Source organism: Ascidiella aspersa, chromosome 7 (assembly GCF_963924565.1).
Source record: "Ascidiella aspersa chromosome 7, kaAscAspe10.2, whole genome shotgun sequence".
NCBI lineage: Eukaryota > Metazoa > Chordata > Ascidiacea > Phlebobranchia > Ascidiidae > Ascidiella > Ascidiella aspersa.
Window position 1 is genome coordinate 649,019 of NC_139453.1, and position 16,342 is coordinate 665,360.

Sequence of the window (16,342 nt, forward strand, 5' to 3'; positions counted from 1 at the left end):
AGAGGGTATGGGTACGATCGGGGGATATGGTTAGGCATCGGCCGTTTTGGTGTCGATGTTCGGGTGTTTGCGGCTGTTTTGGCAATATTTTTAGGGACCCTGTTTGGGGTTAGTGGTGGGTAATTGTTGGGGCTGAAAATAAGATCGCGCTTTGCGTGGTTATTACACTTTTGAACAGTGACGTCACAATAAGGTAAATCGTGCCACCAAACGTCGCGCGCGGCTCAGATGTTTCCGCCAGTGCCTGGGTGACCAGGATGTGAGTGAATGAGGCGACTGGATTCTTGGAATAATTCGGTCAAATTAGTTGGAGCGAGGTTGAGTGGTGAATGTGGTTGAAGTTGTTGCTCACATGTTTCAACATGTTGTTGGTTGAGCTTCGAATCTTCTATCTATTAATCACCATAATCTTGTGGGTTACTAAAGTACATTCTGCAGGTAAGGGTTTTTTAATATTTTTTTGTTGTGTTGTTTACTTTGGTTTAGTAAAATTTGCTTTGTGCCGCGATGAGGATAACAATGCAGTTTTGTTTTGTTAGATATTTTGTTTATTTATGCTTATACTTAAATTTATAGTAAAGCGTAGTTTGAAACCAGGTGGATTTGATATGTATGCTCACGGGTATATAGGTGAAGCGGCTATATAGGTTTTTAAATAAACACTTCTACAATTTAAACATCATTTATGTTAAAAAGTTAAAAATCTTTTTCAAAACTTTCGCACAGTATTACTGCCACATAACTTTAATATGTTATATTTATACAATGGCTAAGGCAAAGGTGAAACATTATAAAACATTCTACCGCAAATATAAATATATATAAAAAAAAAATAATTGATTTGACAAATGAAAAATGGAAAAATGTGAATTGTGACGTCATATTAAATATACTTACTACTTAGCAATAAACCACAGGATAACCTCTTGTCAATGTCGTTCAGAAACCTCGTGTCCAACTGGCAAGGTCAAATGTTTGACCCCCGAACAAAGTGATGACTATAACACCTACACCCAACAGGGATACGATACGAACAACTACAACACCGACACCGATACTCGTTCCAATGACGGTTATTATGGCGACTACGCTTACAACTATAACACACCTACCGAAGGTGTAAGTGTCAAAGATCATGTTTACAACTTTTACACTACTATTCTAATGACGTAACATAAAATTCCAATGACGTCACATCTTTGTAACCGCCAATAAAAAATGGTGGATTTTCTTTTAATTTACAGCAAAAGTCATTTTTTTCCACAGAACGCCAGCGCTCCGTCGAGTGACGTCACGTGCATACCGGTGATGTCATTGTGTGATGACGTAGTTGATTGCGTGGACGGTTGGGACGAGTGCGATTGCAATGGTTCGATGACGTGCAACCGATCGATCAACAATTGGTGAGTTTATTGATGTTTTTAGCGCGAAGATTAAGCTGATTGTCTAAAGTTAGAATGAATTTTAATTAATATGCAGAGAATGCCCGATAATATCGGATCGGAACCGATACTCGATGCCAAGTGGTATCGGTACTCGTCCGATACTAGGGTGGTATCGGTACTCGTCCGATACTAGGGTGGTATCGGTACTTGTCCGATACTAGGGTGGTATCGGTACTCGTCCGATACTAGGGTGGTATCGGTACTCGCCGATACTAGGGTGGTGTCGGTACTCGTCCGATACTTGGGTGGTGTCCGATACTAGGGTGGTATCGGTACTTGTCCGATACTAGGGTGGTATCGGTACTTGTCCGATACTAGGGTGGTATCGGTACTTGTCCGATACTAGGGTGGTATCGGTACTTGTCCGATACTAGGGTGGTATCGGTACTCGTCCGATACTAGGGTGGTATCGGTACTTGTCCGATACTAGGGTGGTATCGGTACTCGTCCGATACTAGGGCGGTATCGGTACTTGTCCGATACTAGGGCGGTATCGGTACTTGTCCGATACTAGGGTGGCATCGGTACTTTTCCGATACTAGGGTGGTATCGGTACTTGTCCGATACTAGGGTGGCATCGGTACTTTTCCGATACTAGGGTGGTATCGGTACTTGTCCGATACTAGGGTGGTATCGGTACTTATCCGATACTAGGGTGGTATCGGTACTCGTCCGATACTAGGGTGGTATCGGTACTCGTCCGATACTAGGGTGGTATCGGTACTTATCCGATACTAGGGTGGTATCGGTACTCGTCCGATACTTGGGTGGTATCGGTACTCGTCCGATACTAGGGTGGTATCGGTACTTGTCCGATACTAGGGTGGTATCGGTACTTATCCGATACTAGGGTGGTATCGGTACTTGTCCGATACTAGGGTGGTATCGGTACTTGTCCGATACTAGGGTGGTATCGGTACTTGTCCGATACTAGGGTGGTATCGGTACTCGTCCGATACTTGGGTGGTATCGGTACTCGTCCGATACTAGGGTGGTATCGGTACTTGTCCGATACTAGGGTGGTATCGGTACTTGTCCGATACTAGGGTGGTATCGGTACTTATCCGATACTAGGGTGGTATCGGTACTCGTCCGATACTAGGGTGGTATCGGTACTCGTCCGATACTAGGGTGGTATCGGTACTCGTCCGATACTAGGGTGGTATCGGTACTTGTCCGATACTAGGGTGGTATCGGTACTTATCCGATACTAGGGTGGTATCGGTACTCGTCCGATACTAGGGTGGTATCGCTACTCGTCCGATACTAGGGTGGTATCGGTACTCGTCCGATACTAGGGTGGTATCGGTACTCGTCCGATACTAGGGTGGTATCGGTACTTGTCCGATACTAGGGTGGTATCGGTACTCGTCCGATACTAGGGTGGTATCGGTACTCGTCCGATACTAGGGTGGTATCGCTACTCGTCCGATACTAGGGTGGTATCGGTACTCGTCCGATACTAGGGTGGTATCGGTACTTGTCCGATACTAGGGTAGTATCGGAACTCGTCCGATACTAGGGTGGTATCGGTACTTATCATTTGTTTCGGGATACAGTTTGGTTAACAATGCATTTAGTTATCGGAATAAAATAATAAGGATGTCTAGACTGTGACGTCATATTCAGACGCATTATTTTATCGTCACAATAGGGGATTGAAATGCGTTCCACCGTCCAACATCTGTGACGACATAATACATTGCGCGGAAGGTGATGACGAGGTATGCGACTGGCATTTATGTCGTCATAATGGTAAAACGATCAAGAAATCGTCGCTTTGTGACGGAATAGACGATTTGTCGTGATGCGACATCTAGTGACGAATGTGATTGTCCGAACACAGCTTTCTGCCGAGACAAAAGGTTGGGGGGTAGTTTTGTTTTTAAAGATTTTTTAATAATTTTTTACTAAAAATACCAAACAATTGTAATCATAAAAAAGTTGGCCAACTTTTTTTTCTGTTTTTCCTTTATTCTCTTCTTTTCCCTGCCGCAGAAGATTAAATAATAGAAAGTTGTTGTTGAAAACCACAAATTCTTTTCAGATGCATTCAACAAAGGCAGCTTTGTGACGGAACAAAGGATTGCAGCGACGGAAGTGACGAGTGTCATTGTGACGACATAGATACGGCTCTGATGTTTCATTGCGTGAAAACAAAGACGTGTGTCGACAAGGAGTTGATTTGCGACGGAAAAATCGATTGTGGGAGTTACGCAATAAAGTCGAACGACAGGTGACAATTTCAACACCAAGTTTTAATTGAGTGACGTCATTTCTTATTTATTTATGGAAGACTTAATTATTTCACGGTTGAGAAAATTGAACTCGGTAAAGCCAAAGCTTCGGCTCTTATGCTTTTTTTTACATGATCAAGGATTTTTGTAAACAAGTAATTCGACAAAACTTAAAGAAAGTCAAGTCTTAAAATATTTTTACAAAAATTAGTTAAACAGATTTCAGATGTAATAACCAGAGCAAACCAGACAACGCCCTGTTTGAAAACTAAAATGCTGTTAAATCCACTGCTAGTTTTCGGTGCTCGCCAAATCAGGGACGTCCTAAACATTTGGCAGGAAGTAAGCGCGATGTGCCGCTTTGTTTTCGATCGATAACGCGCGCGTTAATCGTCGGTTTCCCCTCCGCATCGAAACCTAACGCGAATTATATGCGACTCCGCCGATTTTATGCTTGACTTACCTTACACGGGCAATAAATCACCTTTCATGAAAAGAAAGTTTCTTAAGTTAGAAAAACTAATGTTGGATCCAAATTTTTATATTAAGTAAAAATCTCTCTTCTGATAAATATCGCACTCATTTTATCTTTTGTTTTTCCTTCGACTTGAACAGCTTTCCGAAAAGTTGGTTGACAATAAAATTACCAGAGGAGATATTTTATCATTAATATAATGCCTGGAAGCAACACTTTATAAAATTAAACTTATTTTTTTACCTTTCTTAAATTTTTTTAAATTATTTTGTTGTATTTTTTAACTTTCCAGTTTCATCTTAACGTCCGTCCGAACAAAACAAATCTTTCCAGAACCTTCTATGTGTTGGATTGCACCGACGAACAAATCCTCGGCTGCAACCGAACCTTCGCCTGCGATGACGCAACACGACAGCTGCGAAGTGACGTCATCACTCGTGACGTCAAGACCTGCGTCATGGCGAGCGAGAGGTGCGACGGGAAGGCCGACTGCGCCGACGGGAGCGACGAGTGCGCATGCGCAGACTCCCTGCCTTGCCCCCAAAGACGCAGTGACGTCACCAGGAACGAGGGGAGGTTCTTCGATGATGACGTCATGCCAGGGGCGAGGATCTTGGATCGATCTGCGCTCGAGATTTTCGGGATTGGTGAGAAATTGTTTTTTGAAGTTTTGTTGATTTTATTAAGGAAGATATTTAAGGTGTTTTGCCGCTTCCAACCAACCACGGGTCACGTATCAGTAAAATACGTCACAATACGTCACAAGGTAGATCGCTGTCGTCACAATGGCAACCACGATTTCTAGTTTATATGATGAATAATTAAATTATTACACTAGTGGTCCCAGGGGTCCGAGAACCACGATTGGGAAACTCGGGATAAAATTGCATTTCCTCACCAAATGTTTCATTTCGTTATTTAACTGCGCAGCCATGTTTTATCTTGAATATTTCTATCTGCTCCCAATGGTTTTTATTGGTTATATAATCATTCCAAAATGTTCTAATTGTCCTCCATTGTTTTAAGACAAACCACCGACCAAGTGTTTGTTACGTCACAACCTGTGTGACGGAGTGTCCCATTGTGACGGTGACAGTGACGAAAGAATATCGGGATTCGGCTTTAAATGTCACCTCAACGCTTCCAAGACTTCCGGTGATTGCGTCATTCCCCAGCTCATGGTGAATGATGACGTCATCGATTGCGTAGACAGCAGTGACGTATGCATGAGGGACGGCAAGTGGAGGTAGAATTAAGTTTGGTATTGTTGAGTAAAGCGTGAAGCGTGACGCTATTTTGTAAAAAATATATTTTTGTTTGAAACTTTTTGGGGTAATAACATTGCATTTTTTAGTCCCCAATGAAATTATTTTTTTTTTGTATTACAAAAACTATCTCATGTTTTTCACTGCTTCCAACTTAATTCCTTATTTTCTGCATTCTTTTGTATTCTTGTTTTTATTTTTGTAAAATCGTAGTAAATAAATACTTCCAGGTAAACCCCCTAAATATTCCCCAGGTGTTTCCGGTGCTTGGATGGTTCCATCACAATTTCAATTCACCAGGTTTGTGACGACATAATAGACTGCCCCGACCTGTCCGACGAATGCCTTTGTGACGAAACGAAACGACTTCCCATCTGTGACGTCATATGCGATCCTGATGACGTAACAACCAACTGTTCGCGAGGTAAGTAAGTTTCTTTCGAGGGATTTAACTTACGAATATTAAGTCAGACAATTGCCTGCGGTCGCAGAAAAAACACAAAGACGGTTAAAACCAAATACTTGGTTTATAATGAATTAAAAGATTTGCAAACACAATAATTCACTCTGGGTCCGAACTATTCACATCAATAATTTGGCTTAAAATACTTTATTTGTTTTTGAAGAAGCTTTTAAAACAAAATATGTCTAGTTTTATTGATCCAAAATAGCTTTTAAACCAAAATCCTTTATGCTTTTATTTTAAAGCATATTTTTACATTGTAATCCAGTGTTCTGAGAAACACTAAATATATGTTTTCAACATTGATCTTTTTTGCGAAACATATTATTTCTTACTTAACACAAAAAAACGATGTTTCAGGAACTATAAGCTGCAGCGACACCTTGTGGATTCCCTTCAGCCGAGTTTGTGATGGTCACGTGGATTGCGTCAACCACTCACAGGACGCCACGTATCAACACGCAGACGAGGATTACTGTGTCAAAGGTCATAGGGTCGACGACCACGTCATTTCCTGCCCGACCGGAAGCGGAACTGACGTGTTGAGGCCAAAGGTCGCCAACAAATGTGACCTCAGGTCAGCTGTTTCATTCTTTTTTATTAAGATTTAATTATTTAAAGAAACTTAAATAAACAGGAACTTCGAAATGAAATTCTTTATTATGGTCCGAAAGCTCATCAGCAAAATCTAGTTTTTATATTTATAAGGATTATTTAAATCTGCAGACCTGAAACAATTAGACTGAGGCAACCTGCTGTTTCCGGTGGAACTTGTGTGCAAACATAAAACTTAAATTAAGTCTAAAGTTTCTATTTTAAGTTATACACTAAGGTTTCAATTAGACCGTAAACCCCAAAACTAGTTCACGTCCCCAAGTGGTTCACGGGTCCCAGTTTAAGGTAAACCAATCTTTGAACCACTTTATACTTGGATGCTAAGCCACAACGCGACAAGAAGGTTAAGTGTTGAAGCTGAGGTGTGACTTTTGTGCGTCCGACGCAGACCCGAGTGTTCAGACTTGTTCGACGAGTGTGAGGTTGTGTGTGACGTAACAGCTGGATATTGTCGTCACCTCACCAAAGACTGGTCGTGGAGAGGGGAGAAGCGCTTCCACTGCTCGTCAGGTGTGTGACGTCATAATATCGTACAACGTGACGTTATCAAGCAATACTGTATGACGTCATAGGAGGTGTGACTGGAATATTTCATAATCCATATCAGCGATATACCAGGAGCCTTAAGGAATCCTATAGTCTTGCACTAAGCAAGCACGTGACGTAATCATGTAATAGGTATGACGTCATCACCCTACTGGGGTGTGATGTCAGTACTTAAATATGAATGATTTTTAAACCCAAGGTCATAATTAGTATGACTTTTTTACTAAATGTTTACTAATTAGGCGACTAAACTCGACGATTTAGTTTATTTTGTGGCCATGTGTATTTAAAGTTGTCAAGGTTTTAATATTTACTTTAGTTTAGTGTGTAACCTACTGCAATAATTCAACCTCCTAATGATGACGTCACTCGCAGGTTTAAAGGAGGGTATGACGTCAGAAGGGATAGGATTGTTGGGGGGAGCGGTCTGCGATGGGAGGGAGGATTGCAACGAGGGGGAGGACGAAGCATTCTGTCCACACCGATTCAACTGCGACGCAGGTCGGTTTGGACGCCATTTTGTGTCAGCAGCTGGAATGTTGAACTGATAAATGCTGGTTTAAGCCGCAACTTGGATTGCAGATAAACGAAACAACACAGATGGATGTTTGTTGTCCTAATTTAAAATATATTTATTTTCTTAACAATTCATTTGTTTGCAACAAAATAAATTTATTCACAACCTTTTGAGCAGTTGATTTACATTTTGTATTTGTGCTTGACAGACAATTTTATAATACATTGCACCAATGTGTTCGCTGTTTAGTTTATTTCCCAAGAATATTTAATTTCTCGTTTCATTACGTAGGTGATGACATCACCAGTGTTGACGTCAGACAGGTGTGTGACGGAACGTTGGATTGTTTGGACAAAAGTGACGAGCTGAACTGTTCTGAGGTTGGTTTTTCGATGCTTTTCTTAATTTAAAAAACATCAAAACTAAACAAGCAGAAACACTTAACTATTATTGTTGTTGACCGATAATATCGCAGCAAGTGTACGATAACTGTTGTAATTATCGTTGCTCGTTCAGAACAACAATAATTTCAAACTTTCCCAGGAAACTTTATTGGCTTTGGAAAGTTAGTTCTGAAGCCACGCCCATCTCACTAATACATAATTAATTTAATCACGGACAAATTTTTTTCGAAAGGAAAAAGACATCGGATGCTGAAGAGCTGGATTATTCAGCGATTATGTCAAACCTTATAACTATAACCCTCACATAATAGGTTTCGATTCTATAAACACGACCGAATAAAATCCATTCCAATCGATTGTTACGTTGTTCCAGTACTTCTATTGTGAGGGCGGCGAGCCATTGTTCGTTCCGCGATCATCGATGCACGACGGCAAGGTCGATTGTGACGACATAAGCGACGAGTGTCCCAAAGAAGCAATGGCGACGATTTTCGCGTCAGCTCGTGAGATGATCGCGCTCCCATTCTTCCGCGTCATGATCTGGATCATGGCCTTCCTCGCACTTATTGGTGGGTTACAATGATGACGTCACGTCAGTCTTATGACGTCATACAAATAGCATTACCTTAAATATTTATCATGAACTTATGTAAGTATGTTGGGCAAATATAAGAAATATGAGCTAATATAATAAAGTAAATGGCACTGGGATTTAATTAATAAGAAGTAAAAATAAATAATTGAAAAAACATTCTTGTGTTCAATCACAACATCAATTGACCTCGTAATTGTACTTGAACTGGCTTGTAATTAGGCAACTCGTCAGTGGCAACCCGCCAGCTGTGGCTACTCTGGCAAGCGTCACAGAACCGGCACGTCAACAGCGTTGCTACTAGCAACCACCTCCTCATTCTAAATCTAGCGGTTGCTGATCTACTCACGGGGATTTACCTTCTCACGGTGGCTGTCCACTCGGTTAAGTTCTCCGGCATTTATTGTCAGATGGACAAAACATGGCGGACGTCGGACACCTGCCGAAATCTCGGCTACCTTAATTCGGTTGCCACGGAAACGTCGGTTGTCATTCTAACTATTATGACGTCAGTAAGGTAAATAATGTTTTTTAATTTTTAAACACACCTAATATCCATTCAAAGTTAAGTATTCATCACGTTTTTCGTTAATCTCACTTTCAGAAGGTGTACTGATCAAATATAACGGCACATGTTTCTTAGTAAACCGGATGCATTGAGAAGGACAACCGGTAAAAGTCAATAGTAGCAATAAAAAGTAAACTCACAGCGAAAGCTGCTTGAAATGAACTTGTGAGTGAATGTTTACAACTAACAGACTCCACTCAGTATATCTCCCCTTCAAACGATTCACATTTAAACAGACTCCACTCAGTATATCTCCCCTTCAAACAATTCACATTTAAACAGACTCCACTCAGTATATCTCCCCTTCAAACGATTCACATTTAAACGGACTGCGCTCTGCTGCGCCATCGGGTGGGCTTTCTCCATCACAACAATGCTACCCCCAAGGTTGCACATGTAAGTAGAGCTGTGACGTAACGTATTGATGACGTAACGTAGTTGTGGCGCTAAAGAGCTTTTGGATAATACAATAATTTGATTGTTTGGTGTTTAAGAGTAAATGTTTCACATCGTTGCTGAAGAAATCCAAATCCCGCGTAATATTATTTTGATTTCTAATATATAGTTTTGAAGATCATTATTAAATGTTTCAAAGTTGTTTAATATGTTTTATGCTTTTTTACTCTAGTTTAAATGAGTGGAACAAATTAAATTTTATTTTCCAAAAACAAACTGAGCTTTCAAATGAATTTTTATCTTCAGGTTTTCCGACTATTTTTCCGGGTCTGTGTGGTATTTCTCTCCCTTCTATTCTTCCGACATTGTGACGAAACAATCGCTCGTTCAAACAATCCAGAGATTTCACGTTTTGGCCAACGACTCTGTTATGCCACCTAGAGGTAAGTTGAGAACACTTTAAACAACTTATTTGAATTGTGACGTCACAGACCAACGCTCGCAATTAACCGCATGCAATAATAACATGGGCATAGGGTCCGATAGAAGTGGGGGGGCGATATTCTGGGGGAATTTAACTTAATTTATGAAATAGGGTTTGAAATAATTTAATGACAAGAAAAAAAAGACTTTTTTAAGAAAGAAATGTTGCTGAGTCACCCTCACCTTTTCCTTTGACCGGATGACACAGCAAAACCAACTCGATTTTTACATCCCGGAACATTTTTTATCGATTTTTTCGTCAGATTGGAGCTGGGACTCAATCGAGCGGTTCCTGTCCCGGTACTTCCCCCCAAGTGATAGGTTCTCTAGGGTGGGTTATTACGGGAGCCACAGTGTGTGTATCCCCAACATGCTCCCCCGGACAACTGACCCCGCTGTAGGGTTCTCCGCCGCCGTGAACCTTTTTAACCTCGCGGCCATGGCCTACGTCATAATAGCGTACGCGATGATCTACAAGAAAGCGACAAAAGCGAGTAAGCTGATGGCAGGACAAGGTAAGGTTTGTTTGGATTAGATTTGCACGCGCGCACACACAAGCACGCATTTGTTGCGCATGCGCTTGTCACAGAAGTGTGTGTGGGTTTTGTTTTGTGTGTAACATGGAGAAAGGATAGTGTTGTGCCTCTGCCCTGATACCAAGATCCAATACAAAGGTAATTTCCACATTTCGGCCAAAGTTCACAAACCAACTGAACGTTTCCACTTTTGACCAATGCTAAAAGTAAAATATTTTTTTACCGAAATCACACGAAAATTTTCATAAAATTATATCATAATGTGCTTTTAGAATAAAACATCAGATATTACAATAAAATACAAAGCATCGCGCAATGCTAGTGAATGCAAACCACCGCGAAACACTCACAATATGTGTTCATCACAGAACGAGGAGGTCGCCAGTCCAAAGCTCGAGCGATCGCCATGCAAAGACGAATATTCCGTCTAGTGGCAAGCAACCTCGCCTGCTGGCTACCTGTCACTGTCCTGGCACTTGTCAAGCTGGCAGGTGTCAGCATGTCACAGCAGGTCTACGCTGCCGCTGCCATCATCTTGTTGCCAGTCACCAGCGCGCTTGACCCGCTGCTCTACTCCGACTTGCCACAGCTGTGCAGTCGCACTTCGGGGACTTCCCCTGCCCTGAGCAAGTCGACAACGGCAACAAACACTTGAAGTTTATTGTTGGTGGAATTCTTCAGCAATGCACGAAAATATACTCGCACAAATAAAAACCTTGTAGTATAATGGCTGGAGGTTGATGGACTTTCATATTTATTTAATCTTATATAGTATTCAACAGCGTAACGCGAGTTATTCTATAACTTTCCTTAAAAATTCTTCGTGTTCTAGTAAGTAAACATTATTTTGTTTGTTTTTTGCTTTCTTCCATTATTTAAAGGTTTCACAAAAGAAGAGTTTAATTTAAAGGTTGGTTAACGAAAAGGTGTTTCAAAAATTAGTTAAATATTTTCTATTATTGTTTTACCTTTGTGCGAATTAAACGCCTGCGGTCTGCCCAACCAATGTGCATCAACGATTTGAAAACTTTAAATTTTAGCATAGATAAGCATAATACAGTTGTGTAATTTGGGTAAAAACATTAAAGTTATATTAAGTTGCAAAGTATTTCGTTTTACAGTTCTTGTAGGTTTCTAAAACCTTTATATTTGACTAGATTTATTCACTACCCTACACCAAAGTGGTAGAATTAATTTATCCTTGGATTAAGACCTTTTATCTGCTTTGGTGATTACAAACCTCAAATTATGTTTAAGTTGTCTTTTTATGTGGGCAATGGCTTTAAATTAGTTTAAATAAAAATAAAAACATTTTAAAAGTCACTTAATTACCTTTATTCATTATAACACTTATCGAATAGCAGGCAATTTATACGTTTAGGGTGTGTTATATTTCTGTGTTCCCTTTGATGTTTTCTTACGTCGTTATTTTTATAAGGGAACTTCCAACGTGGGAAAAAAACGCAATTACTGACTTCCTGCCATTTCTAACGCTCAAGGAGGACAAATATTGGGAAAATTTGAACGTGTTAATAATACAAACACAAACAAAATATAAAAAAACTACAAAAGTGTAAAATCTGCAAAACACAAAGTGCAACACAAAATAAGGTAGATTCAAACACCGGAAAGCAAAATGATCTGGCAAAATTGCGTCTTTGCTGCTTCATTAAACTTTGCTTTGCATGAGGGAAAAACACATTGCTAAACAAAAAAAAATATTGTGGAGCATAATGTTAGGAGGTTGTAGTAACACGTGGAAGAATGGGTAACATTGTGTGAAATTTTTAAATAAAAAGTATTTAAACAAATTTAACAATATTTATGGATTCACAGACACAAAAACAAACTTTGTATGTTTTTAATCTATTTTCGAATCTCATTGTAGTTTAGGTTTAACCTAAAGGTAATTGCTGCAAATAACTTAAACTCTTGATTGGCTTGCGTGCGCCAGTGAGTGGATATTACGTTGAAGGAGAACGTACAAATATTCTCACATGAATCGCCAGCTTAATCCCACCAGCTCAGAAGCTTGCTTTTGTCTTTTTTCTGTGTTTTGGTTGTGGGACAATCTGGAACTGTCGGTGTGTGTGTGATGTCATAAGAGCAATATTGTCCCACTGATCCTTATTGAATATTGCAGTTTTTGCCCCTCTGTTCCGGTTCTGACGTTGATTCCACAACTTCATCGGAAGATTCGTATCCCGCACATTGCTGTAAATACAATTTGTAAGAACAACTTAGAACCGGATTCACAAAGTGATTTACTTGCCTCACAGGGGAGCAACTATACCTAGGCGGGAAAGTGTAATTAAGGGGTCAAACAACCCCTCTGCTTAAGGATATGCGCCAAAACAAGAAATGCTTTTTACAATGTGCAGCAAGTTGTAATGAGATTTGAGTGTGAGTACTCATGTGTTTCTGGCCGTGGTGTGTAGTTCAGCGGGTCCGCACGTCAAACCACTACGACAACAAGAACGAGTGCAAGATTTTGGTTTCGGGCCATGAAACTTTTAGAATGACGTCACAATTTAGTCATAAATCAATTAATACTAAAAACATGACCCAAAATTAAAATTATTAGCCACACTTTTAAAATACTGTAGAATGAATGTACGGCTACTATACAACAGCTCGCGGCTCACTAAAAATAACTGCAAGGCCACTTTGGGGCCGCGACCACACTGTTTGCAACCACTGGTGTGTAACATCTGCGAAAGTTTCGCACTGCATCTAAATATACAAACCGAAGCATTGGAATGACTGGACCGACCTCGCTTAGTAGAGCAATTTGTGGAGGTGGAATTACAGGAGACACGGAAGCGCAAAAACGGTTTAAAAGCTGTTTCGTTGGTGATTAGGAATTTTGTTTTGGTTGAGAAAACGCCCTGGAATTTTGAAAGTTCGGCGCCTTTTATGCGTCGAATTCATTGTTGATGGGAAAAAAAAACAAAAAAAAAAACACAAAAAAAATTCGCGACTTTGATTATGGTGCTTGAGTGTCTTAGCCGATTTATTATAAAATCGTTGTAACCAAAATGCGTCGTACGTTTATTGCAACATCGAAAATAAAAGTTTGAGAAACTTTAACGATATAAATATGAATTAGGTACATCGTTATAGATTTTGCATTGAAAGTAACACCTGTCTAATCTAAACTTTAACCAAATATACGAACTGCGTTTCATAAGGTTACGTTTTATGACGTCACGTTTAGATGTATTTTGATGTCATTGTATGATGTCTCATAATGACGTTACTTTAAATTGTCATGCCACATAAAATAATTGGCAAAACATAAAATTAAACAGAACGTTTAAAGATAAATTACTTCTAAAGCTGATCGATCGTTGTTATTTTTTCATAAAAGATTTAAAATGGAAATTCCGATGAAAAGTTCATCATTTAGACTCGCTCGTCCACCAAATGTGGGCAGCAGAGCCATTTTTAGTGGACGCAAGATACTTTTAGATAGCTTGGTGTTGTCATGTAGTTGTGAGCCGCGTGATAGCCATACATTCATTGCACTTTGTTTTGAAAGTTGGTGTGGCATGAATTTTGTAATTGGCTCAGCTTGGAAAGGCCCACTTGTCAAATGTGGTCCTGAGAGCCCGTCAAACTATATTTTTTGCCACCTTTAACTGTGTGTAAACGCAAAATTTTTCGCGCCGCGCGTACAATTTTTATATTATGTTTTACATTATGGCATGGCAGTGCTTTGGCATCAAGGCTCCGTAAAATATTTATCTTAAAACCAAATATCCTGAATCCGCCACTGTTTTCGTGATGGTTTTACGTAGTGGGCCTTCCATAGCTTTGAAATAAGAACTTCGGGCCGCGTCCAATCAGCACAAACGACTAGCGTTGTCATAAAACCAGTGTTTTTAACCCCAACGTTAGTTAAATTACAGTGAGAAAGCAAAATGTATACCCATTCCTAAATATAACTTTTCAAGGTTATTATGATTTCTTTCTTTATTTAATTTAGGCCTTTAGGGGACTAATTAGTTTGGTAACAATTCTTATTAAAGTGCAGATTGCGCTTCATTAAATAGAATTGAATGTTATTACAACGACAAATATCTTAAGGTCTAAGGTCGAACCGAATTGAACCTGATTAAACTTATTACTAAAGTTCTGTTTGTTCACTCACAAAGTAAATGATTGGTTTACAATGGAAATGTGTTACGTCATAGTCAGTTAAACAAGAGACGTCACGCGTATGCATATTGTCACAGCAACACTTATATTTGTAAGCTACCTTGCGCAGAGAATCCACATCAGCTTCATCGATGTCGCAGTCATCTAACCCCAGCTCTTGTACATTGTGGACACAAGTTCGGAGGAAAGCGAGTCCTTGCGATCCCAACTTGTTGACGCTCAGGTCCAACTTCCTCATCTACAAAAGCACAACATAATGTTAGATACAAGCACGTGTTTGGCTGCATAAAGGTTTCGATACTAAAAACAGATCGTGTAATATCAGCCCGTAATATCGGTACTTTCTACCGAGTCTAGGGTCCGATTCCGCAGCCCTGCTTTTAACGTACTTATTTAAAAAAAAATCTGTCGCCACTTGATGACGTAATTAACATGCAGTGACGTCACACTTCTATATTTTACCGGTCGATCCATTCGTGAGATGGCGTCAGTCAGAGGTTGCAGATCGGATCCAGCGATTTCGCAACTATCCAACCACAGCTGGTTTATGTTGCTTACACTTGTTGCCAGGCAACTCAACTCACGTGACCCCAACTTGTTGTAAATTAAATTAAGATATGATTATTTTTTTAAATTGTGAAGCGATATGAAAAAAATTATTAAATGGTATTTTAATGACATATTTCTGAGTTTTAAGTAAACGTTTGGCTGCCATCATAGCGGCCGAGAGTGGCGACAGGTACGGGGTCTGCTGGTCTGCCCAATTTATGGAACCAACTAAATCACAATAATAAATGTCATTTTATAAGCCGGTCGTCGGCATATGTTCCCATAAAAAGACAGACAGAGCAACATCGCTCACACTTCTCCGATAATGAAAAAACTGCTCGACAAGCGAGCGTCGTCGCAATACTCATAAACATGGTCACAGCAATTTTCACTTTTAAACGGTTAAGGGTTGAAAGCTTATTTACTTCTTACAGTACAGTATGTTTGACCTCTCAAATTTAATAGAGTTCGCAAAATATGACGTTTGTTGCAGGAGTTTAGCAATTTTCACTTTTAAACACGACACGATTATTTTACGTTGTATGTCATTTTGTATCGGAATTACGTGTTTGCTTGAATATTATTTAAATTGAACAAAATAATTTAGTGGAATTATAAGGCGTAATCAGCAAATTTGCGGATTAGTTTGTTAATGATAAGCGGCTTTAAAAAACTACTCAGCATTTGTGTTAAATTTTCATTTGCCAAACGTGTATCGCCATGTACACTGTAAACTGAAAAGGTGGATTTTAAAGGGGTGGAAATATTCCACCCCCGCCAGGGGGGTGGAATGACTTGTTTTCGTCCCTAAAAGGCAGTTAATTTCGATTTATACCCCAGCTTTAGATGTATGAAAGGTGGGATTTTATTTTTACACCCCAACGCTAGGTTAGAAATTATTTTAAACCTTAAAAGGTGATTTTAAAGGGGTGGTGTTTTCCAAAAATACCCCTGTCACTGATTTAGCGTTGGGTTAGATTTGGTTTTCCACCCACCTAGTAGTTACAACATACAATAATTAAAAACTGGTTGCCACAAAATCTTTGAGATGTGTTCGAAAAACCTTATTTTTGATGCTGGTCTAGAATCC

The 16,342-nt window shown here is 39.8% G+C and overlaps 1 protein-coding gene and 1 long non-coding RNA gene across 2 annotated transcripts; one reads left to right on the forward strand and one right to left on the reverse strand.

Moving 5' to 3' along the window:
- The first annotated feature begins 362 nt into the window (after positions 1–362).
- Positions 363–11,197, forward strand: LOC146137175 (uncharacterized). Its single transcript, XM_083393743.1, has 18 exons — positions 363–438; positions 944–1,119; positions 1,267–1,403; positions 3,508–3,681; positions 4,491–4,804; positions 5,184–5,403; positions 5,677–5,846; positions 6,246–6,462; positions 6,889–7,010; positions 7,422–7,547; positions 7,855–7,943; positions 8,341–8,536; positions 8,782–9,076; positions 9,410–9,523; positions 9,830–9,966; positions 10,270–10,526; positions 10,637–10,640; positions 10,917–11,197. The coding sequence occupies exons 1-18, from the start codon at positions 363–365 to the stop codon at positions 11,195–11,197; spliced, it is 3,105 nt and encodes a 1,034-aa protein (XP_083249869.1).
- An 864-nt stretch (positions 11,198–12,061) lies between these two features.
- Positions 12,062–14,942, reverse strand: LOC146137176 (uncharacterized). Its single transcript, XR_014501439.1, has 2 exons — positions 14,804–14,942; positions 12,062–12,756 (listed from the first exon to the last, which is right to left on the reverse strand). It is a non-coding gene; the product is annotated as an uncharacterized LOC146137176 (long non-coding RNA).
- Between the last annotated feature and the right edge of the window lie 1,400 nt (positions 14,943–16,342).